This window comes from Bufo gargarizans, chromosome 6, assembly GCF_014858855.1.
Source record: "Bufo gargarizans isolate SCDJY-AF-19 chromosome 6, ASM1485885v1, whole genome shotgun sequence".
Classification (NCBI taxonomy): Eukaryota; Metazoa; Chordata; class Amphibia; order Anura; family Bufonidae; genus Bufo; species Bufo gargarizans.
Window position 1 is genome coordinate 386,510,899 of NC_058085.1, and position 26,341 is coordinate 386,537,239.

The following is a 26,341-nucleotide window of genomic DNA, read 5'->3' on the forward strand; positions in this document are numbered from 1 at the left end:
CTGCACGGACATAAAGGCCAGAACAGCCTTGCCTTTATCCCCCTCCTTGTAGTACCACTCTGCGCTCCCCTCATCAGGACCCAGGTCCTCTAGGAAGGTGACTCTGTTCCCGCTACCAGGTCCAGACGCTGCTGCATAGAGGGTAGCTGTAATGGTGGTCGCAACCCTCCCCCCCCCCCTTCTTTGTAAGAATTGTTCCCCAATTTTCCCTCTAATGCGTTAGAGCAGGCACAAGAGGCCCCCATTCTGCCCCCACCACTCAAAACACATCAAGTTCCTCCATAAGGATGAAACTACAGTCGGCACAATGATCGCAGTGTTGCATTGCGATATCGCATTTTGTCTATGGAGTAACTGTTGGCTTTTTGGCCTTGTGTTGCACATGACTTTTCGATCATAGACAATGGAAGTAGCAAGTGTAACCTGTTAGCAATTTGGCTTTTATTTTTTATTTTTGCCAGTATTCATCAACAATTAACCCCCTTCCCGACATCTGCTCTACATGTACGACTGATGTTGGGTCTTTAAAGATGGCACCTGCTCAGACGCTGAACAAGAGCTATGACCGCCAGGTTTCTGCAGTTTTTTTAATGCACTTACTGATGCCCTAACAGTGCTCCAGACTAAAAATAATACCTAGTAGCCATTGGCTCCTGAACTGGAAAATTTAGGAGCCAAATTTAAATTTTTAGTCGCCAAATCGAAACCGAATCAAAATTTTGGTATCGTGACAACGCCACGCTGATCAGATCGGAGTAGGGTTGTTTCGATACGCAAAATTTTGATTCGCTTTCGTCACCATAAAAAAGTATTGCGATACTCAATACCACGCGGGGGGAAAAAAAACGCCAAAAAAAGCAGTGTGCATTTCGCATTTTATGAAACGTTCATTTTGACTGATTAGGCAAAAGATTAAACCGTAGCATGCTATGGTTTTATCTCCGGCGAAAAAAACTGAAGACTTGCCTGAATGCCGTATCTGGAATTTTTCCCCATAGGAATGTATTAGTGCATTCAAAATACCGCAGACCAGTAAAAAGATACAAGACGGATCCGCCTGTCCGCATGACAAGCGGAGAGACGGATTCGTTCTTGCAATGCATTTGTGAGAAGGATCCGCATCAGGATGCGTCTCACAAATGCTTTGTCACATCCAGATCGGCGGATCCGGCAGTCAGTTCCGAAGATGGAACTGCTTGCCGGATCACACTGCCGCAAGTGTGAAAGTAGCCTTAGGCCTCTTTCAGACGTGCGTCGCGTTTTGGCTCCAGATGCGTCCTGGGTGCATTGCGCGAGTAGGTACGCAAATGCAGTCAGTTTTGACTGCGATTGCGTTCCGTGGTTCAGTTTTTATCTCGTGGATGCAATGTGTTTCACACGCGCGTGATAAACTGACTGTGGTACCCAGACCCGAGCTTCTTCACTGAAGTTCAGGTTTGGGTTCAAGGTTGTGTAGATTGTATTATTTTCCCTTATAACATGGTATCGGTACGCCCTGTTTCAATTCAGACCTGCGGTTTGCGGCTTTTACCTTATCCGGCGGGCGGCGGTGCCATCGGGTCCCCATGCAGCTGTGGGGGGGACCCGATGGCATGGGAGGCAGAGCGATATCTAAGGAAGACATTGCGCTGCCTTCCGGTGAAGAGCCTGTGAGATCCAGCCCCCTGGTTCTCGCAGGCCGTAGAAGCTGTATGAGTAATACTCCCTGTATTACTCATACAGCCAATACAGAAGTATTGGAATGCACTGTAAAGGATTAGTCGTCCGTCCCCCACCCCAAAAAATTACGTTTCAAAAAAAAAAAAAAAAAAAAAAAAAAATTCATTTTCCCCAAATAAAGTTAAACAAAAATTGGTAAAAAATAAAGGGGGGGGGGGGGGGGTAATACATATTTGGTATCGCCGCGTCCGTATCTACTGGCTCTATAAACATATCACATGACATAACCCCTCAGATGAACACCATAAAAAATAAAAACTGCTAAATAATATTTTTTTTGTCACCTTAATCACAAAAAGTACAACAGCAAGCGATCAAAAAGTCACACGGACCCCAAAATAGTGCCAATGAAACCATCATCTCATCCCGCTAAAATCATACCCTACCCAAGGTAATCGCCCAAAAACTGAAAAAATGATGGCTCTCAGACTAAACACTAAAACATGATTTTTATTTTTTTTGCTTCAAAAAAGAAATCATTGTCTAAAACTTACATAAATAAAAAAGTATACATATTAGGTATCGCCGCATCCGTGACAGCCTAGTCTATAAAAAAGATCACATGATCTAACCTGTCAGATGAATGTTGTAAATAACAAAAAATAAAAACTGTGCCAAAACAGCTATTTCTTGTTACCTTGCCTCACAAAAAGTGTAATATAGAGCAACCAAAAATCATATGTACCCTAAAATAGTACCAACAATACTGCCACCCTATCCCATATTTTCTAAAATGGGGCCACTTTTTGGGAGTTTCTACACTAGGGGTGCATCAGGGGGGCTTCAAATGGGACATGGTGTCAAAAAAAACAGTCCAGCAAAATCTGCCTTTCAAAAACCGTATGGCATTCCTTTTCCTTCTGCGCCCTGCCTTGTGCCTGTAGAGCGGTTTACGTCCACATATGGGGTGTTTCTGTAAACTACAGAATCAGGGCCATAAATATTGAGTTTGGTTTGGCTGTTAGTGAAATTTTGAAATTGTATCTCTATTTTCCATTAATTCTTGTGGAAAACCTAAAGGGTTAACAAAGTTTGTAAAATCAGTTTTGAATACCTTGAGGGGTGTAGTTTATAGAATGGGGTCATTTTTGGGTGGTTTTTATTATGTAAGCCTCGCAAAGTGACGTCAGACCTGAACTGGTCCTAAAAATTGGGTTTTTGAAAGATTTGCTTCTAAACTTCTAAGCCTTGTAACATCCCCAAAAAGTAAAATATCATTCCCAATATGATCCAAACATGAAGTAGACATATGGGGAATGTAAAGTGATAACTATTTTTGGAGGTATTACTATGTATTATAGAAGTAGAGAAATTGAAACTTGGAAATTTGCTATATATTATTTTTTTTTTTTTACATATTTTGGGTAAATTTGGAATTTTTTGTAAAATAAAAATATTTATTTTTACTTCATTTTACCAGTGTCATGAAGTACAATATGTGATGAAAAAATGGTCTGGTCCTTAAGGTGAAATAGGGCTGAGTCCTTAAGGAGTTAAAATGCTAAGTAAAATAGGGCTGGAGGGGTTAAAAAAATAAATAATTTAACTTTCCTTAATCCACTTGTTCGCGCAGCCCGGCTTCTCTTCTGTCTTCATCTGTGAGGAAAAGGACCTGTGGTGACATCACTGCGCTCATCACATGATCCATCACCATGGTAATGGACCATGTGATGAGCTCAGTGACGTCACCACAGGTCCGTTGACAGGTCCTGAAGAAAGAACAGGAGACCGGAAGCTACGCTATCAATTGGAGGAGGTGAGGTAATTTATTTTTAATTTTTTTAACCCTCATTGGCACTGCGCCACCAATGTATGTTATACTGGGGGGGGGGTGTTAACTGCAGCGGATCGACCGACCATTTTGGTCGCCATCTGGAGCCCTGCCTAATTTATAGTTTGGTGTGCACAGCAGACACATGGAGGCAAAGTCTGTGATTGGTGGTAACTAGGGATGAGCAAATCGATTTGCATAATACTTGAATACTGTACAAGTGCTCTGTACAGTATTATAATGTATTGGCTTCGATGAGCCGAAGAGACTTTGGGTAATAATGTCGTAAATAAATTTCTACTGTAAAAATCCTTGGTACCGAACTTAGGTTAGGTTCCAAGGTACCATCTGGGGTGCAATAGGGGCACAGTCTGATCCTGTCCAATCATGGCTGCCGGTGTCAAAATGTGCAGGTTACAAGCCCTCTTTAACCCTCTTCTACCCCGGCCAGTTTTTACCTTTCTGCCTAGGCCGTTTTTTGCAAATCCAGCATGTCACTTTTATGTGGTAATAACTTTAGAACACTTTTACTTATCCAGGCCATTCTGAGATTTTCTCGTGACACATTGTACTTCATGATAGTCGTAAATTTGAGTCAATATTTTTCACCTTTATTTATAAAAAAATTACCAAATATATTGAAAAATTCACAATTTTCAAAATTTCTATTTCTCTGCTTTTAAAACAAAGTGATACCTCATAAAATATTAATTAGTAACATAGTACAGGCCAAAAAAAGACATTTGTCCATCCAGTTCGGCCTGTCATCCTGCAAGTTGATCCAGAGGAAGGGAGAAAAAAAAAACCTGTGAGGTAGAAGCCAATTTTCCTCACTTTGGAGTCGGGAAGGAATTTTTTATTCCCCTAATCAGGCATCAGAATAACTCCCTGGATCAACGACCCCTCTCTAGTAGCTATAGCCTGTAATATTATTACGCTCCAGAAATACATCCAGGCCCCTCTTGAATTCCTTTATTGTCCTCACCATCGCCACCTCCTCAGGCAGAGAGCTCCATAGTCTCACTGCTCTTACCGTAAAGAATCCTCTTCTATGTTTGTGTACAAACCTTCTTTCCTCCAGACGCAGAGGATGTCCCCTCGTCACAGTCCTGGGGATAAGTAGATGATGGGAGAGATCTCTGTACTGTCCCCTGATATATTTATACATAGCAATTAGATCTCCTCTCAGTCGTCTTTTTTCTAAACTGAATAACCCTAATTTTGATAATCTTTCAGGGTACTGTAGTTGATCCATTCCAGTTATTACTTTAGTTGCCCTCCTCTGGACCTTCTCCAGCTCTATGTCTGCCTTGTTTACAGGAGCCCAGAACTGTACACAGTACTCCATGAATTACTATTACTTAACATTCCCTATATGTCTAAACCCTTGGAGTATCTGCACAGTCATGGCTTGTCTCCCCCAGGTCTCTCTACAGGAATTTGCTTAGGCACATGGCAAGGTTACCTTTTTATTAATTTTTTTTTTTAGCCTAAGCCATTGGATCCAGAAAGAAGTAAAAGCCCTTCCTTTCTTTTTCTCATTCCCTTCCAAACCCACTTCTGGCTTTGGCTGTGACCCCTCTCTAAGTGTCCATCCACTTCTATATTGACATGTATGCACATGGTATCTCTATAAACATGCTTTAGGTGGAGGTAATAGCCCATATGTTTCAGACGTGAAATGTGCATTGTACTTACGCAGTCAAAGGTATTTTGCTAAATATATTTTGGGATTGTCTTTTCTGTATCCTGGGCCTCATGTGTGGCACCACCACCACGCAATAAATATTGCTTTAAGCCAGGCATGCTCAACCTGCGGCCCTCCAGCTGTTGTAAAACTACAACTCCTACAATGCCCTGCTGTAGGCTGTTTGGGCATGCTGGGAGTTGTAGTTTTGCAACAGCTGGAGGGCCGCAGGTTGAGCATGCCTGCTTTAAGCAGAAAATATTTCTTACCAAGGAGCACCCTGTGCCGGGAGATGGATTATCACTGCAGCTATATGTTAGAGCCAAAATGACTGTGCCAGCCTTAAAGGGGTTGTCCGGGTTCAGAACTGAACTCGGACGTATCCCAATTTCACGCTCCGATGCTCTCTTTTGCCCTGAGCTTTATCGTGCAGGGCAGAAGCATTTTTTTGGAGATCCATGCTCTCCATGGGGGACTGCTAGGTGGAGGCTTCCGTCTAGCAGTGAGCCCTGTGATGTCAGTGGCACTGATGGGTGGGCTTTAGCACTGCCCTAGCCTGTACAACGGAAGCCTTCCCCTAGCAGTGCGCCAATGTGAACAAAAAAGCCTTTGCCCTGCAGAGAGCACCGGAACATAAAATGCTCCGATGCTCATATCAGGGGGGGCCGTGAGGGTGAAGAAGGGGTTATGTCCGAGTTCACCTTTTCAAGGGTTGTTCAAGAATTGATATTGATTGCCTATCTGTTTCATCAATATCTATTTGGTTATGGTTTGACCTCCAGGGCTGCCCGTTCATCAGTCTCAGCCTGGGTGCAGCTCAGTCCTCCTCCAAGCTATTCAATGTACGCCACCGTGCTTAGTAAGCAGTGATCGGCAGAGCTGCCCGGTGATGGACCCCTGCCGATCTGATATTGCTGACCTAATGTCAGACAACCCCTTTAACTCTGGTCTTGTCATCTGCTGGTCTAAGGTTAGGGCCACATGGTGACTGAATAGTGCAGTGTCCCTTCAGTTACTCCTAATAGGGAAACGTAATCAACCTTTCATCTATTCTAAACTGGTAGTCTAATAAGGGAGCATTCACGCGACTGCATCCATTTTGCGGTATGCTAAACACAGATACCGGCCATTTGTATCCCACATTTTCCCCTTTCACAGGCCGCACACTGTAACAAATGCCTATTTTAATCCGCAAATGGACAGGAATAGGACATGTTCTATTTTTTTTTATTTTTTTTTTGCAGGGGCCACAAAAAATATGTACATCCGTTCCCCTGTTGAAATTAATGGGTTTGCATCCGATCTGTTAAAAAAAAGAGGATTGGATGTGGACTGAAAATACAGTCATGCGGATGGACCATGTGGTTCTGCTTCTAATTTCGGCCAAGTCTCCTGACGGGTCTGTTTTGGTCTTGTAAAGTCCTAGTTACACAAGAGATTTGCTTTCTGCAAAAAATTCCTATCAATAGACTGCGCGGCTGTCCTAGATGAACGGACCAGAACAAGGCAGGTAGTGATCTTTAGTTTGCAAGTCTTGTTAATGTGTCAGGCATTGACTGTGCGGTAGGTACCTCCATTAGGTGGCACCACAGATGCGGCTTTCTTTCTCTTGTTAGAGAGCTAATCTGCATATTCCTACGCTAAAAGCTTTCTCCTTCTAGGGCTTAGTATCGGTCGTGTTGATCATCTTTCAGCCTAGATGCTGTTTTCTCTAAATATATAGAGGAGTAATAGCTGTATACAATTAGAAAAAGGCACCTTTCTTCCCGGAAACAGCGCCACTCTTGTGCTCTTGCCCTGTACGTGTCTGGCGCATCAGGCGGCTAGTTGGTGCCACTCGCCATACATGATGTAGTGGATGTTAGCTGTTACCTACAGCTGACACCCTGTTGCACCCTGCTATTTAATTCCTTGGATGCCTTTTTGAATATGACCGCGGCATCTAAGCTGTTTCTCACAGCTTGTGACACCACCTTTCACAGTCTTCATCGTGATCTTCAGAAGCCAGTTGGTCGTCATGACAACCAGGACCTGAGGCATGACCTAAAAGGGTGGCTGTCAACATTGATTGCTGATATAATCCACTACAATACTTCTGTATTCGAGTTTATTATATCTGTCTGTATAAGCTCATGTTTGAATCCACAACTGTAAAAAAAAAAATCTTTAAAAATGTCAAAATATATGTATATAATTTTTTTTTTTTAGCATCCTACCTTCTCTTGCCTTGATGGCACCCCAAAATTGGGCCTTTGGGGAAAATACAAATTATCCAGTAAAAAAAAAAACAATCGAGGATTTTGATATTGGACAATCCTCAGAATACCCAGTGCTAACTGTTGGTGTAGCTTTGGCACTGAAAATGCACAGCTCTGTCCATGGTGAATGGAGCCGGTTGAGCGTAGGCCATTAATAACAAAATTCTGGAATAACCTTTTAAGGGCAAAATGGGCTGCATCCTTTTTTTTTTTTTCATTTTATTTTTTTTCAGTACAAGATGGATAGTGAGTAGTTTTTCGAATAAGAGTATAGAATTATTTCTAACTTAGAATAAGTTTCTCTAATCTTTGAAGTTTTTAATGAGCCTTCTTTATTTTGTTTTGTAGAATTGAATTGACATGTGATGTACTTTTGGTCATATGAACAGACATGCTGTTTAAGGGTACTTTCACAATAGCGTTGTTGGATTCCGGCAAATAGATACAATTTGTAGACGGATCAGGATGCAGATCTGTGTCTCTCAAATGTATTGCAATACCCAAATCCAGTAGCTAATGAGAGGGGAGCTGTTCCTCTTCTGATATGGTGTGTTTAAATTTTATTTATTTTTTTACAGTATTCCCCGTATAATTCTGGAGTTGAGCTACTTTCACACTAGCTGCAGCCTGTTCCAGCAGGGGAACAGCCTGCCAGATCCTTGCTACAGCTAGTGTCTGCTCCGGCCCCCTTCCCTATGATGGGCGTGGGCCGGAGCTCCGTCCGCAGCACGGAAAACATGCCGAGAGGCAGCCGGATTAAGGCTACGACATGTTGTAATTTTATCCCGTGTGCCTCTCGGCATGTTTGACGTGCTGCGGCCGGACCTCCAGCTTGCCCCTATTATAGTGAATGGGGCCGCAGCGGACTTCCGGCGGCACGGTGCACTAGTGGTAGCGTGGATCGGGCAGGCTGTTCACCTGCCAGAGCAGCCTGACTGAGAAGGCCACCGCTAGTGTGAAACTAGCCTAACTCTAGGTTGTCTGTTTCCACTGTTATTCCACCTAGAAATTTATGAATAAATTGACAACTGGGTGTTACCATTTGGCGGTATGCCCCTACACACTGTGTCCAGTCAGTGCTGACAGGCAGACTGTGTGGAGACATACTCCTTTCACAAGGCGAATGGTAATGCCCAATTATTAATTTATTCATACATTTCCAGGAGGACTAACAGAGGAGTGGCATTTAGCCTATTGGGAGTAATTTCTCTCATTGTGTTGTCTGCACTGAACCAGTGTAGCATATGACCCATTAAAGTAATGGATTACTTTCTAACGTCCTGACACTGACTGAATGCATCCGGGTAAAAAAGGATACAACTAGACACCATATGGACGCCCGTGCTTTAAGGACCGAGATCTGAAGGGCCGTCTGAATCAGGCCTTAGTAAAGGTTCTCGTGTGGAATGTATTCACTAAAATAGAAAAGACAGAAGGTCCTCATCTCAATATCTAACTGTAAAGACTGGTTTACACATTTCTATTGTTTTAGTGTATGTTGAAAGCTGCCATCTTTAATTTATTTCAGTAAAAAAAATTTGTGAGATTGTTTCCTTTTTTTGTGTGTAAAATTAAATACTGAGTCTTCTGTTCTTCCATTTTAGGTTTTGAGACTATTTTAGAAGGGCTATTTGGACCTGCATTGCTCAATGATCTCAGCGTATTTAAAGGTAATTCATTCCTGCATTTTGGTTGCTTCTTTGAACATATTTTAAATGCCATTTAGGGTTCATGCACACGGCCGTAAGTGTTTTGCGGTCAGCAAATCACAAATCCCAGCAGAGTGCATGCCACCGTTTATTCTTTAATTTCTGAAAAAAATTTCCTATCCTGGCCCGCAAAACAGACAAGAATAGGACATGTTCTATTATTATTTTTTTGCCGGCCGCGTAATGGACGTACTGATGCGGACACCACACAGTGTCCTCTCTGTTCCGTGGCCCCGCCAAGAAAAAATAGAACATATCCTATTCTTGTCCATTTTGCTGGCCCATTGAAATGAATGGGTCCGCATCCGGTCTGCATAATATGCAGATCGTATGAGAACAAAAACTAGGGTCGTGTGCACGAGGTTACCCAGATGATTGGGAGTGAACATCCGTACAAATGTTCTTTCCTGATAATTTGCTCTTGTAAATTTGTCGTGGATCATCTGACAAATGAGCAGGCAATACTTATCATTTTTTTATGCAGCTCATTAGTCTGTGAAATTGTGGGGATGAATGATCGTTGTAACTTTCATTTATCTCCATACAGCCCGCTGATTGCAGCTAACAAGCGGGAAGTGTTCAGAAGTGAATGGTCATTGTTAATCCTTGCTCTATTGGTTTCACACAAAGCATATAAAATAAGCTATAGAACTAACATAAAAATGTGCATGATGTTTACGGATTTTGCCTCATTTTTGTGCACATTTTGCTGTGGCAAAAGACTGCAACAGGTTTGGAATCTGCAGCATGCTTTAAAACCACTATGGATTTTTTTTTTTTCACTTCATTTATTATTGGGGTTCTTAAAGGGGTTATCCAACCCCTATAATGCCCAGGCACCTCCTACAGGTTATACTTACCCCGTTACCCGGCACCTGTGTCACTCCTGATACCCACATGGCCTCCATGGCATCTCCCCGTCGTGAGGGTCAAAATGTTGGGGGTGGAGGGGTCATCCAATAGCAGACTACGACAGGGACAAGCCTCCCTATCATCACAGATGCCGCTAGGGAGGCTCTTTCCCATTGTAGTCTGCTATCTGCTAACCTCTAAACGGTGTTCGTACAAAATTATATTTATAGAATTTTGGCTTTATTTAATCAATACTCTACTTGGAAAATGAGTGCAAAATCTTGTCCTTCTGTTTCGGAAATGTCAGAACAGTTCTCAGTGGGGAGGGCAAAGTAATCTTGGTTAATAAACTGCTGCGCGGAGTAGGATCGACCGATTATCGGTTTTGCCGATATTGAGGATTTTGACTGTTATCGGTATCAGCATTTATTTTGCCGATATTCCGATAACTTATGGGGAACACAGATCGCGCTGCTCTCAGCGCTCTCCGTGTTCCCTCAGCAGCAGCACAGGGGAGAAGGAAGCAGTGTCTCCCTCCCCCTGTGCTGCTGCTGAAGCCAATGGGAGGACAGGGGACAAGAGAAGGGGCAGGGCTGTGGCCACTGCGCCACCAATGAAGATAAATCTCTCATTCAAATTGAACAGGAGGCGGGAGCTGGCTGCAGAATCACATAGCCGGCTCCCGACCTCTATGAACGGTAGCGGTGATCTGCGGTAGTTAACCCCTCAGGTGCTGTGGATCGCAGCTACCGCTCATAGAGGTCGGGAGCCGGCTATGTGATTCTGCAGCCAGCTCCCGCCTCCTGTATATGAATAAATTAGAGATTTAACTTCATTGGTGGCGCCCCCCAGTATTAATCATTGATGGCGCAGTGCGCCTCCTCCCCCAAGTCCCCCTGTATTAATGATTGGTGGCAGTGGCCACAGGATCCCCTCTCCCCTGGGGCTCCGATCGGTTACCGTGGCAGCCAGGATGCTATTGAAGCCCTGGCTGCCATGGTAAGCTCCATGCTGCTGTGTGCACAAAGCAGAGAGCAGCAGGGACAGTGTGAGCTCCTATTTACCTTAATAGAGATCTATCTGGGTGAATAGGACAAGGATTCTACTCCCTAAGGGGGCTAAAAGTTAGAAAGAAAAAAAAAAAGCCAAAATATTAAGTATAAATGAAAAAAAGATTAAAAAAAAATAATACACATTAACAATAAACAAAAATTTTCAGCAGATTTGTGTAGGATTTATTTTTATTTTTTTTCAAAAATGAAAATTCCCAGAATATCGGTATAAATTATCGGCTATCGGCCTGAAAGTTCACAAATTATCAGTATCGGCCCTAAAAAATCTATATCGGTCCATCTCTAGCGCGGAGAAGGGTTTATCTGCTAGGTAATATTCACTAGAATAGTAGGTGGATTGGACTGGCAGTCTCAGATCTGTTCTCTTGATAGTCCTAGATATGCAGTATTTTCAAACAGAGGAGCAGTGCATTGATTAGCGTACAGTGAGAACCCATGACAGACCACACTACTGGGATAGTATTGAGGAGGTATCGTGCTTTGAGTCACCACCCCTCACTCGGTAGTCTCACAGAGGGAGAAATTTATCAACTAGGCCAATTTGCCTTTACAGCAGTTTTGCTAAATCTCCACTAGAGTGTTAAAAAGGGTGTTCCATCTTGGCCTTTCATGGCCAAGATGGTAATAATTACAGTAAGTGCCTGAGTTTGGATACAGTATAATGGTAGAGCAGCAGAGTGCCAGTCTCTCCTTGCCAGATCTCACTGCCGTGCTAAAAGTCCAGACAAATCGGAATCCTCCACTTTTTTTTATTTTATTAAAAAGACATAAAATATTCACATATATGAATACATTTTGAGGAGTGTCCCTTTTAAAATGAACATTTAAAGGGAACCTGTCACCTGGATTTTGGTTATAGAGCTGAGGACATGGGTTGCTAGATGGCCGCTAGCACATCCGCAATACCCAGTCCCCATAGCTTTTATTGTGTAAAAAAAGCGATTTGATACATATGCAAATTAATCTGAGATGAGTCAGAGCTTGAAAATATGACTCTTCTGGTCACACAAGTGAGATATGACTCTTTGATGTTAATTAGCATAAAAGGCGGGAAGTACAAAAATGCATAATACTTATTGAATTCGCTGCAAATGAAATTAAAAGTGTAAATTATATGTTTAGGGTAACACAATGAACATTTAGAAACGCTCAGTGAGGGTAGCATAGTAGAGGTGACCGGTTCACTTTAAAGCTTTCTGCGGGGTCCTGGTGAACTTGAGAATAAAAGACAAGATGAATGTACAGTTTTAGGCTTGACTTAGGCCTCTTTCACACTTGCGTTGTCCGGATCCGGCGTGTACTCCATTTGCCGGAATTATACGCTGGATCCGGAAAGACGCAAGTGAACTGAAAGCATTTGAAGACGGATCAGTCTTCAAAATGCTTTCAGTGTTACTATGGCAGCCAGGGCGCTATTAAAGTCCTGGTTGCCATAGTAGTAGTGGGGAGCGGGGGTGCGGTATACTTAGAATGACGTCATACTTAGAATGACGTCAGAGCGCCCCATGCGCATGGATGACGTGTCCATGCGATCACGTCATCCATGCGCGTGGGGCGCCCTGACATCACTCTGAAGCGCCCCGGGAGCCGCACGGACGGTAAGTATACTGCTCCCCCGCTCCCCACCACACTTTACCATGGCAAACAGGACTTTAGCGTCCTGGCAGCCATGGTAATCATTCAGAAAAAGCTAAACGTCGGATCCGGTAATGCGCCGAAACGACGTTTAGCTTAAGGCCGGATCCGGATTAATGCCTTTCAATGGGCATTAATTCCGGATCCGGCCTTGCGGCAAGTGTTCAGGATTTTTGGCCGGAGCAAAAAGCACAGCATGCTGCGGTATTTTCTTCCGGCCAAAAAACGTTCCGGTCCGGAACTGAAGACATCCTGATGCATCCTGAACGGATTTCTCTCCATTCAGAATGCATGGGGATAATCCTGATCAGGATTCTTCCGGCATAGAGCCCCGACGACGGAACTCTATGCCGGAACAGAAGAACGCAAGTGTGAACGAGCCCTGAGACTAGCAGCCTACATTATACTTGTTTTTCTTCTGCATTTTGTTAGGCTTTATTATGTATGTAGCATAAATAAATTTTATGTTAAACCTAAACATATTTTGCTTTCTGTGGGTGCAACGACAGCAGATTGGGCACTGAAAACTGCAGTGTTTATCAGGACTGATCAGCTTGCACTGAAACTTTTCAGTACAAGATTTTGGCAACAGTTGAACCCTTTCATGACCAGGCGATTTTCGTTTATTTTTTTACTCTTAGCCCCTGCCAAAGCCATACATTTTCTTTTAAATTTTTCTGTTCACATAGCTGTATGATGGCTTGTTTTTTGCAGGACAAGTTGCCCTTTCTAATGGCATTATTTACAGTTGCATACAATTTGGTGGAAAGTGTTTAGTTTTTTTTAATAGTACAGGCATTTTTGCACGCTGGGATACCCATGATGTGTGTTTTTTATTTATTTTTGGGGGGGACGACGACGACTGGTGATTGAAAATTTTTATTTTGTTATAAAATATATATTTTTTTTTTATATAGTTCCCACGGGTGACTATAGCAAGCAATCACTGGATTGCTTTTCTCATAGATTCCAATGTAGTAGCATTGGAGTCTGAGGATTTTACTGTATTTCTATTGAGCCCTGCTACAGGCAGGAACTTCATAGAAATTACTAAGCTGTAGCCTCCTGTCTCACAGGAGGATAGGGGCTGCTACTAACGCACTCCAGCTTCCCCCTTCAGGGATCAACCACGGCATCTGAAGTGTTAAATGTCTGCAATCGGCAATACTGCGGGTGCCTCCTGTATGAAACGGCAAACAACCTGCGGCTATGGCGCCCACTCCACTCGGGAGCGGGCGCCATCTTTAAAGTCCCGACCAATGACATAAATAGCCGTATGGTGTAGGGATCGACTGATATTGATTTTTTAGGCCGATAGCCGATAATTTATACCGATATGTGAATTTTCATTTTTGAAAAAGAAAAAAAATTCCTGCTGAAAATGAATGTTTATTGTTAATGTGTATTATTTTTTTTTTGTAAATCTTTCTTTTTCATTTATACTTAATATTTTGGTGTTTTTTTTGTTGTGTGTTTTTTTTTTTTTAACTAACTTTTAGCCCCCTTAGGGACTAGAACCCTTGTCCTATTCACCCTGATAGAGATCTATCGGGGTGAATAGGACTTCACACGGTCCCTGCTGCTCTGTGCTTTGTGCACACAGCAGCATGGAGCTTACTATGGCAGCCAGGGCTTCAGTAGCGTCCTGGCTGCCATGGTAACCGATCGGAGCCCCCAGGCTTACACTGCTGGGACTCCGATCGGAGGAGGAGGGGATCCTGTGGCCACTGCCACCAACGATCAATGGGGGGGGGGGGGGGGCCGCGGGCGCACTGCACCACCAATGTTGTGAATACTGGGGTGGGGGTCGGGGCCGCGGGCGCACTGCGCCACCAATGTTGTGAATACTGGGGTGGGGGCCGCGGGCGCACTGCGCCACCAATGAAAATAAATCTCATTCATTCATATACAGGAGGCGGGAGCTGGCTGCAGAATCACATAGCCGGCTCCCGACCTCTATGAGCTGTAGCTGCGATCCGCGGCACCTGAGGGGTTAACTACCGTAGATCGCAGCTACAGCTCAGAGGTCGGGAGCCGGCTATGTGATACTGCAGCTCCCGCCTCCTGTTCAATTTGAATAAATGAGTAAGTTAACATCATTGGTGGCGCAGTGGCCATAGCTCCTCCCCTCCTCTTGTTCCCTGTTCTCCCATTGGCTGCAGCAGCAGCACAGGGGCATGGAGACACTGCTTCCTTCTCCCCTGTGCTGCAGAGGGAACACGGAGAGCGCTGTCAGCAGCGCGATCTGTGTTCCCGATTTGTTATCGGAATATCGGCAAAATAAATGCCGATACCGATGACAGTTAAAATCCTCAATATCGGCCGATAATATCGGTAAAACCGATAATCGGTCGATCCCTAGTATGGTGGTTGGGAAGAGGTTAAACAATTAAAGAAAGTGAGCCAGCGTTTTTCTAAGAGGATCTGTCACTAGTTCATGCTGCCCATAAAAACAGATTCCCTTTAATCCCACAGTATGTTACTTTATGCAGATGTCACCCTTTGCAATGTAATGGGTGCAATCTGCAGCAAATCTGCAGCATTTACCCCGATAACTAGCGCGATTTGGGGTGGATTTTGCTGCTGCAGACTGCCCCATGTGTGGCCTTACGATTACAGGTATTGTAAGCATAGTCATAGCCAGTCTTACAAGTGATTCAAAGATTGACATATGGCATATACAAAACAATTGCAATTCTCCTTTTCTGCAAAATGCTTGCTTGTTTTCGAAGTAGAAAACACGATCCCTTCTGCCCACACAGAGGTTTATGCTGCCACACAGTGCCTTACCTCCCACAGTTTTCAGTGGGAATCCGCACTGCAGTTTGTGGCCTGTGGTTTAAAGCCACAACCGCGCCAAGAATGGGCGCGTCCCTTGTTGGCTTGGTGCCAAGACAGATTCCACTTGAGCAGGTGCCTCAAACCAATGTCCACTCGCGGTTGAGGTCCATTAAATGGAGCTAAGCCGCCAGCAGGTCCGCATCATTCAAAGTGAACAACTGCAGTACCCAGAAGTCTAGTGCCGCATGCACAATTGAGATCTGCTGTGCTTTCCCTGTCTGATTGGAGCCGTAGTGTGCACGTGTGACTATCTGCATGTCCCCTGGGAGAATGAAGTAGCAGAGTTTGTTCTTGGCAGTCCCATAGACTGTGAATGGAGTGGTAATTACAAAAGCATTCAGATCGTGCACACCATCGCTCCATTTACAGGGGACCCCTGAATACAGTGCACAAAGGGAGTGTTAACAAAAAAATCTGTAAACCTATGCATGATAAACTGTCAAATAATACAGAGAGGATTAAGTTTCTTTTAATTTTTTTTTGTTTTCGAAGACTTTACAACTAGTAACATGGATCATTTGCTTTACGCCTTTGTGGGGAACTATGGTTTAACGTGGAGCTTTTTTCCCCCCATGTATTCCAGACTGTGAACCCACAGGTGTATATGATTGGTCCTTCGATGAGAATTGCCTTTTCTGCTGCTTGAGGAGACAAAAAGTTAAGGTAGTGAGCTATGTTATCACATTGTTGGCGTTGCTATCTGATCTATAACCATGTCATTTATTGGCCTTTAAAGTGTGCCAGGTTCTTCAGTGTCATATCTACATGCTAAGTTATGATGGATGATGAGATCACTAAAACGCAGAGACAGAAGTGCTCTGAGTGCCATCTTTCCTCACTAGTTAAAGACTGGCTCATAGACTTTATGTGCCCATCTTCAGCTAGCGAGCAAAGACACCGCTCGGCTGAGTGTCTCCTCGTTCTAACAAAATGTGTGGGTCCAGGTATTTTTATTTTTTACCCCCATTTTGCACGGCTTTCTTCTTATGCATTGCATCTGCAAAATGAACATAGTGTAGAATCCTTAGGGCATGTAGGCATCACATATATTCAGGTGTGAATTCTGCACTGAAAACCCACAACAGTGCACGGTACAATATAGGTGGATGGGGTTTTTTACAACTCCATTCACACAGTGGAATTTATCTGTATGGATCTAAGAGCATACTATGAATTTTCAAAGCCTCAGCAACAATCAATGTCATAGATTTTCACAGCAAGGGTCAAAGCTGCATGGAAAAAAAAATTCCATGGAAATTTTCAATAGGTAGTCAAATTTATGAGGAAATTGTGATAGATATAACAACTCTCTGTACTCATCACAAATCGCTGTTAATTTTGATGGCCTTTTTAAAGGGGTTGTCCCACAAAAAATATTCTATAGTTTTCAAACCAGCACCTGGATCTGAATGCTTTTGTAATTACATAAAAATTTGTATAGCTACTGAGTTATTCAATAAAAAGTATCTGTATTGCGCCATCTGCATTTTTCTTTTCCTTTGTCCTGCTCACTGAGATGGCCGGACATGCTCAGTTACATCTTTCAACTGCCTCCTGAGCCATGATGGGGAGATCTGAGCTGTAGCAGAAAGGACACTCCCCCCTTGAGCTGTCAGCTTAATATAAATCTTACAGAGCAGATCTCTGGACCCATGTAAGGTACAGGGCTGGTTCTAGCTTTGTTAGAAAGAGATTATCATGTACTATATGATGTCTGATTATCATTTTTTAGTCATGAGATAACCCCATTACCAATTAGAGAGGATGTTTGCCTACAGGTGTTTTTTCTCCTCAACTAAAGGAGTGAGTAAGTTACATCTAATCAGACCATTTGTGGACTGTATGACTGAAAAATGTTTGCAGGAATCGGAACATTGTAGTGTTTTTACTGTGCACGTACTCATAAAATCGTGTGTAAATTAAAACATTGTATTTGTTCTTTTTAGGAGCATCTAGCTGGCTTTCATAAACCAATTCATGAACCTGGGCAAGAAAATTTTCTGAAACAAGAGCAGGCAAAGATAATTAGACTAGAAACGCAAGCAGAAGAATTCATCAATGCAGTCTTTTACAAGAAAGGTTTGTGATGTTTACGAATGGACATTTTTTTTCTTAACTATATATTTTGCATATATTAGGCCTCTTTCACGGGAATGAGTTTTCTGTCCAGATGAGATGCGTGTAGCAAACACGTAGCATCTGGACTGAAACCTGACCCATTAATTTTAATAGGTCTGTGCACATGAGCACGTTTTTCTTCTGCGTTCACGAAAAATTGCAGCATCTTCTATATTGTGTGTGTGTGTGTGTGTGTGTGTGTGTGTGTTTCATGCAGCTCTGGCTCCATAGAATTAAATAGGGGGGGGGGGCGCATCCGGATGCAATGCATTTTTCACTGATGGTTGCTAGATGTAGATTGTTTTAGTCTTCAGTTTTTCTTCATGCACGTGAAAAACACATGCAATCCAGATGGAAGAAACGCACACACTGAATGTCCTCACAGAAAAAACTGATTGAACTTGGCTCATGTGAAAGAGGCCTTAGACTCTGTTCACACTTACTACTAGCTGTAGCTTTTTCATTGTGCTGTCAAGCCGTGCTTCTATAGTAACCAGTCTGTCTTGGATTAAGCATGTTTTAAGCTCATGACTTGGAGGTTAAGTGGTATGAGGTTTGGTGGAACGATTTCTGTATTTATTTATTTTTGGTAAAAGTTAACTATTAAAATTTTAATTTGTAATTTTGTATAATTAAATTTATTTATATAAGTTTTCTTCATTTAATGATTTTTGTTTCTTTTTTTTCCCTGTTTATTTCCCCTTCATACACCCCACTCCGATAAATCTAGACTGTCCTAGGATCTCTGATCCTAATATTCCCCTAGTTGCTCGTGAGATCATGCAGCGAATGATTCGACAGTTTGCTGCTGAATATACCTCAAAGAATAGCTCTACTCAGGACTCCAGCCCGCCCAACAGCACAAAGAACCAAAGCTTGCCGAAATCACCCTCTGGACAAAGTTCGCCTCCCCCTGCCACTACCCAGAATCCTGTGCTTAGCAAGCTTCTGATGGCTGATCAAGATTCTCCCTTAGACCTCACTGTCAAGAAGCCACATTTGGAAGAGCCCTGTGAGCAAGGTATCTTAATTCATAACTTTTATATATTATATTTGTTTTCTTTAATCTTTAAAAACCAGAGCTTTCCATTCATTAACTTCTGGTTTTTCAACACTTTGGTTACCTTAAAAATTATACTGCACCAACAATACGACACAGTAGTTGGATCTGCACACTTTATTTGATGTGACACCAGCACCAGTGGTTCCCTAAGGGTATGTTAACCCGTAGCAGATTTGAGAGTGTTCCACACATCTGAAAGTGTGGAATAGATTTTGTCGCTAAAATTCAGCAGTAAATCTGCAACATGAGAAGGTCCAGAAGTCAGTGGGATCTGTGTGGTCTGCCTATTGTGCTGTTGCCTTACGTGTTGCTTAACCGTATGAAAACTACTACCCACAGGCTGACTATCCATGACCATTGTTTTCTACTCTTACCTGCTTTCCAAAATGTCTCGTATTTAATATAAATGAATTATAACCGTGTACTAGATGATTTTATTTTCCGCTGAGTATTGTCTTGGGGTGTGAAGAAACTTGTTGAGCACCAGGCTTCACACTATAAATAACTTTTGCATAAACCCAAATATGTTAAACTAATTTTCTGTAAAACAAGGTTGCATCCAATATTTGTGCATTACATCAAAAAATAAAGAACTCTCGTGTCACCTGATTGCCTCAGTCGGGGGGAGATTATGCATAATTCACATTAGAGTTCAGAGGTCTTCCAGGTTAATATTATCGATGACCAATCCTCAGGTACGATACCAACACCCCCACCAGCCAACTTTTCTCTGCATTGTGTTGCTGGAATTAGCACTTTTAACGAAAGAAGAACTGTAAATGTAATGACTGTGCCGGGTTACCATTCACTTGAATGGGGGCTCAGCTGCAGTAACCCTGTGCAGTCACTGCATTTCGAAAGCTGTGCTTCCACCTAGGGCCGTCCCTGTAGAGAACAGCCGATCGGTGGGGTTTCCCAGGTGTCGGACCCCCCCCACCCCCCAGTCTAATATTGATGACCTATCCTGAGGATATATCATTAACCTGGAAAACTCCTTTAAGCAGACGACTAGTGGTAGTGACTCATTCTCTACTTCCTCATGTAATGATGGCAATTACATATTGTAATAAAGCGAAGTAAATATTTGTCTTGTTTTATTTCAGCAGATGGAGTGCTTGACTTGTCCACTAAAAAGAGTCCTTGTTCTGGTAGCCCGAATTCCTGCATTTCTCCAAGTACCTCAAACACTATAGGGAATGGGTAAGCATCATCGACTCATCGTGTTATATAGATTCTTTTAATTTGCACTTGCAGAATCAAAAGCAAAGTGATTTATACCTCTTCATCCTCTAAAGCAATGAAATTCACTCTTCAAATTTAGTGGTGTGTCTGTGAAATCATGTACTTTGTTCCCATTCATTGTTTGGCTAATTTTACATAAACCTGCACATTTTCAAACTTAGAATTTTAAAGTGTGCTACTAATGAGGATTATACGGGTTGTTATGGGAGGCAAACATGGCTTTGAAAAATTAGAATAAAGGCTAGAAACTTGTATATCACACTTTTTTTAGTGTGCATAGATGCATTTTCCATTTATTTTTTACTCCACTTTCTTTGTAAGAGGGATTATGATGATTTTTAACCATTTACCAAATATTTGTGCCTTTGTACCTTAAAAATCCAGAAAACCATCCCTGCAATTTCATAATGGCAGTGTGACAGACTTCCTATTTTTTTTTTTCTCATAACCCATTAGCAATTTATCAGGCATTTGTACAGCATTTTGTAGTTTCAGCTCTATTAAATTATAATTTTAAACTATACTTTTCTAGTCTTTGTAGTGCAGCAGCGATTCAGCTGAATGGTTGGCATTCATTAAGTGAGGACAGCTCGTCATTGTGTTAAGTGTGTGTAGGAAGCATCCATGTGATATCTAAATACTACATGTATCTTGCATTTCAACATTTGAAATCATGTCTTTAAATCAATAATCAATCACCATCTAAATCATACCTTGTGTCACCTATCAAGTCTGTTCTTTCAAAGTGAAAAATGGTCTGACTCTAATGCTGTAATACCCAACTTCAGCTTTTTGATGTGTTGGTTTATTTTTTTTTTGTGCTTTGCCCAAATTCTAATCTACTCAGTGGCTTTACAAAGCACACTTTATAATGCAAACTTGTATTTGTAAGGCCATTTTTCTCTTTAAGTCTTGAAGATAAATTAAATTACTATTTTTAATGCAACCTAGACCACCTTGTCTTTAGACATGGGCTATATTCTTTGTGTTTCATCTGTATAATGATGTGAGCAGCAGGCACTGTTTAACTGTATCTTATAAAGTAGACTGTATAATGTACCAAGTGGCTTACTCTTTTATTACTGTACTTGTTTAGTGGTAACGTCACATAAATCACTTGTGTATACACTTATACAAAGGGATTGACCACTACCTTCATATTCATAATTAAAGTGCTACTCACAGACTGTTGTGCAAGACCTTTTTGTTTTCTTTTTTCCTTTTTCTACAAGAATTTGTGAACCCAGCCAAAGATCAAGTGACAGCTTATTTTTTTATGTTGCCCACAAAATTTTATTTATTTCCTGTGAACCTTTTCTTTTTGTTTTTCATTAAACTGATGCTGAGATAATGTTAGAATACAAAAAAAAAGTGATGTTACCCAAGCAAGGCCTTCTAATAAAGGAGTGGCCCCATTCACCCATCCCTCCCTACCTGTGCAAGCTCTGCTCACATCAGTTTCCTTCCATCCAATTAGGCGACCTGGGAGACCCAGCCTTCACCGTCCAGATGGACTTCTGCGCTGTGGTGATGGGGTGCCTCCAAGAAGTTTGCTGGATGCAACCAGGGAAACTTATGGCCACTCCACACCTCTGAAAGTGCCATTGGCTCGCTCCTTGCAGCTTAGTGAGGAATTGCATAGCAGAAAGTTTTCATCAGCTGCCAGCCATGGTTCACCTGGACTGCAGAATCAAGGACAACATTTGATCTTATCCAGGGAAGCTTCTTGGGCAAAACCGCACTACGAATTAAACTTTGGCCGTTTAAAATATCGGGGAAATGGCGCACTCAGCAACATCAGTGACTTGCCGATTCTCACAGAAAATGCAAATGCTTTTCAAAAAAATGTTCAAAACAAGCATGAAATTAAAAAGGAATTGGGCCTTTCTTCTCCAGTTGATCTAAAAATTCCACAGGTGCGTGGCATGGATTTGTCTTGGGAGTCCCGCAGTGGGGAGCTTTACAATTACAACTCTTTGGTTATGGGTTCACAAACTGAGAGTGCACTTAGCAAAAAATTAAGGACTATCCTTCCAAAGCAAAACCGAAGGAATTTATTGGATACTACCACTGATTCCTGGAGCTCAGATGTTGAGCAGTCTACCTCTGGACAGCCATATTCCACCTCAGATCAAGAAGGAGACCCTGCTTCTAAGCAAACAAGGAAAAAAAGAGGGCGATACAGACAGTATAACAGTGAGATATTGGAGGAAGCGATAGCCGTTGTCATGAACGGCAAAATGAGTGTCTCCAAAGCGCAAAGCATTTATGGGATTCCTCATAGCACACTGGAGTACAAAGTCAAAGAGCGGTTAGGCACATTAAAAAACCCTCCAAAGAAAAAGCTGAAACTAATGAGGTTGGAAGAACAAGATGTTGTAGTAAAAAGTGAACTGGAGCCTCAGGAAGAGGTGGAGACATCGCCAAGTGCAAATGAATCTAAAGATGAATAGGCATGTTGTAAAGTCTTAGGTTTAGGAAATGAGTTGTAACCAAACTGGGCGAGCACTTCTGTCTTCTGATGCACAGCACACTTTACACCTGCTTAACTTATTGTGAAACTTTTCAGGCAGTTTCCTAACAGACCTCTACAGGTGCAAATTCTGTGCTCAAAATCAGGCAGATTTGTCAATTCCACACGCCCAGTGCAACCCTCGAATACTTTATTTGGCCTTTACGCATGCTTTTTATTTTTAATAGCGAATTGTTACCTCAGCAAGAGAACCTATACATGTGCATATGGACTCGCTGCTCTTGAGCCTGCATGTATTGTGTTCTTGATGTATATTTTAAATTTTTTTGAACACAAGTCCACTTTAAAAAGAAAATTCAGGATTTACTTAAATATGTCTAGGGGCGGGGAAAAATAAGGCAGTCTAAAGATATTTAAACAGTTCATTTCCTAGAAGTCTGATTTAAGTGTTTATGCCAAAATGATTATTTCTGAAAAATTGAATGTACCTCAAACGTACCTTTTTTTTGGAGGTTGTTACTTTTTTCGGAGAATGCAAAAGAAAAGGCTTTAGTTCAGCGTGGCAGTGTGCAAAGAGCACAACATGTGGGGTATGGGTAGGCCTTATGGACAGTACGTTTCTGACCTACAAATGAGCGAGTTTTACTAGAGCTTTACATTTCTTAAGTTGAACGATTCTCCAGGGCGGGCCGTGTAGGTCCTGTTCAGCCAGGAAGCATGGAGGCGTCTTATCAGGAGTGCGAGTGTTTTGAAATTTTAATTTTTTATATATATATATTTTTTTTTTTTCCTGGTGGAATAAAATTTCCTGTATGTGTCAGTACACATATATCTTCATGACACTCCAGCAACAACCGTTGAAAACATTTCATTGCAACTGAAGACGGACTTAATATTCTTCTGTAGGTTTAGATAGCGCTTACACGACTCTGCTTCCCCCTACCCCAGACTTGGCTTACTCTGCCATTCTACTTACAGGGAGCATATTCTACACACTACCTTCAAACTATACCAATTGCCAGATCAACACTAAATCTTCTGCAAAGTGATGGTAGGGTTATTCTGTTGACTTCAGAAGAAGTAGCCTTATCCTCATACTAGCTCTTCTTTTCTGGAGATGCTGATTTCTACACACTCCTCAGAGTTCTGGGAACATATACTGATATGTAAATTTTACTTGATTTATATCTACTAAACTGTGTGGTTTCCGCATTGTAGGCTTTCAGGGGTCACACACACACGTTTTAACGACTGTGATATTATCTGGTGCATATTGTTTCATAACAGTACAACCTCATTATTATTCCTCAGATTTCAGGAATGAAGGGCACTCCTCTGGTCTAGCATGTTTTGCTAGGATTGATTTTACTGTATAATAGTCATTGTGTAAGCTGATAGTCAATCATTGTCCGCTGTGGATTATCGTAAGTTGCACCAAACAAAATGCAGCCTTTACGTCCTTTTCAGGTAACTGTTCTTTGTAAGCACTCCCATGAACCACACAGTTTTGTACTTACCTTTTGTTGGACTCTGCTCTCCATACATTTATATGCACTCCACTATGACCTTGTTTTGCACCAAACCTTCTCTGTACTTGCACCATTTGAAAAACCTCCTTATTAACACTATTCCCTTCAGTTGGTATGCTTTATATGCAGTGGCAAATGTAAAATAGGTTTATACCTTAAAAAGAAAATGGGCAGCATAGCTTGCCACGTGATCACTGTAATGTTACCATGGGTGAATTATTTGCTAGATTTTTTTTATAATCTGTGTAGTTTTGTGTTTTTTGTTTTTTCCTCCTTTTTTTTTTGTATAATAGTATCGTCCATCGTGCATTAAAGGGTAGGCACACATTTTACCTGATACTTCAAGTTTCGAGGGGTTCTTCACTAACAAGACATCAACCCTGCTACTTACAATAACCCATGTACGCTCGTTTAATTGCGTCCTGGGCGGGTACTTGCTACCTTGCATAGGAAATACTCCCATGGATTCAAGACACCAGAACCTGATTTGCTAATGAAAAAAATAAAATAAAATTGGTTCAGTATGATACACTTCACTGACAGATTCAATGGATTAATGAATCCCAGTAGCTGTGTCTTTGCGATATAAATTTATTTCAGATATGTCCTACAAGCAGGACATGTTTCGGCAAACATGCCTTCATCAACAAGTTTGCCGAAAAGCGTCCTGGTTGTAGGACATATCTGGAATAAATTTTTACCGCAAAGACACAGCTGCTGGGATTCATTAAAGGGAACCTGTCACTGGGATTTTGTGTATAGAGCTGAGGACATGGGTTGCTAGATGGCCGCTAGCACATCCGTAATACCCAGTCCCCATAGCTCTGTGTGCTTTTATTGTGTTAAAAAAAACTACTTGATACATATGCAAATTAACCTGAGATGAGTCCTGTCCCTGACTCATCTCACATACAGGACTCATCTCAGGTTAATTTGCATATGTATCAAACCGGTTTATTTACACAATAAAAGCACACAGAGCTATGGGGACTGGGTATTGCGGATGTGCTAGCGGCCATCTAGCAACCCATGTCCTCAGCTCTATACACAAAATCCCGGTGACAGGTTCCCTTTAATCCATTGATTGTGGAGATTTCTCCTTCTTCCGTGCAGCGTGCATTGAGTAGGTGCTGACCAGCTCTACCCTTTACACTGACAGATTCAGTCTCTTCAGCGAGTCATTTTAACTTGGCACTAAGACTGGGTTTTCAGTCAAGTTATTTGAAGCCAAAGCCAGGAATTGATCATAGATGGATGACACGTTATAAGGCCTCATGCACACGTCCATATCTGATCTGTACCCATTAATTTCAGTCGGGCCGTAAAAGATGCATACCAGCACACTAGTCCGTCAATATGTCCTATTCTTGTAAGTTTTGTGGATGAGGCATTTCAAACCGTTTTTAAAAAATTGGTGGCATGCACACAGCTGAGATCGGTGTTTTGCAGATCGCAAAAACTGATATGGTCGTGTGCATCAGGCCTAAAGGAAAGACTGAGACTTCGTCTCTTTAAAAACTGCATAAAAAAACATGAATGTGGAAACCCAGTCTAAAAGTCTTGTAGAAGCATCAGACAAAAGATATATATCCTGTCACATTATCTGCAGAGATGACAGGTAATGGTGGATATTGAGTACATGCTCTGGAACGCCTCCCATTCCCATTTTGACTAGATTATACTATATTCTGTTTAACCGAAACAGGTTTTACTTTTCTTTTATTGTTGGTATGCACTTGTGTGCAGAACCAGTGAAGCCAATCCTGTATATACAAAGGTTTGTCATGCTTCTATATGATTTGAAGCAAATATACCAAGACTATCCTTCGCCTTCACAAAAGAGTAATCGTGTATAATACCTTCTATCACTAGTTTATGCCATCACTTTATTATCGGTGTAGGTTCAACTCTGGGACTGCCACCAATCCTAAGAATGAAATGGTTGCAGTGCCCAAAATTTAGCTTAAAATTCCATCATGCAGTCGGAGACCAGCAAAAAAAAAAAAAAAATCAGATTTTGAAATATTTCGCGTAAACCTTGACACTAGTTCAACCTCAGGTAGTCTTCAGCTGCTCTTATGTTACTGCCAACTTACATGCTGTACTTAGCTCTGACAATCGAGCCCTGGTGATACTGTGTGCCTACCTTTTAATGAAGAAATGGTACATGTGTAGTATTTGCAGTTTAGAATAGGCTCTGTAAATAGATTGGGTCTTTTTGTTTAGTTTTTTTCTAACATATTCTATGTATACCAAACATGTTAAACCTTTTTAACACTACTTAACTAACCTGTGACCTGAAGATTGTATTGCATCTTGTCAGTTTAGAAGCATTCCACAAAGATCTGAAACTGAACTTTTCTGGAAAATG

At 41.9% G+C, this 26,341-nt stretch overlaps 1 protein-coding gene across 9 annotated transcripts in view; it reads left to right on the top strand.

The window, feature by feature from the left end:
* The window catches only part of LCOR (ligand dependent nuclear receptor corepressor), a 61,521-nt gene that overhangs the window by 17,099 nt on the left and 18,081 nt on the right, over positions 1-26,341 (top strand). For 3 of the 9 annotated variants that reach the window (XM_044299331.1, XM_044299332.1, XM_044299333.1), the window contains exons 2-5: positions 9,040-9,105; positions 17,492-17,624; positions 18,394-18,684; positions 19,830-19,926. In XM_044299331.1, the coding sequence (XP_044155266.1) occupies positions 9,085-9,105; positions 17,492-17,624; positions 18,394-18,684; positions 19,830-19,926 (542 nt within the window). In that variant the 5' untranslated portion in view covers positions 9,040-9,084. Of the gene's footprint in view, positions 1-7,783; positions 7,983-9,039; positions 9,106-16,128; positions 16,209-17,491; positions 17,625-18,393; positions 18,685-19,829; positions 19,927-21,445; positions 22,713-26,341 lie in introns of those variants that run through there. The other 6 variants (XM_044299336.1, XM_044299337.1, XM_044299335.1 and 3 more) reach the window with 6 other exon arrangements.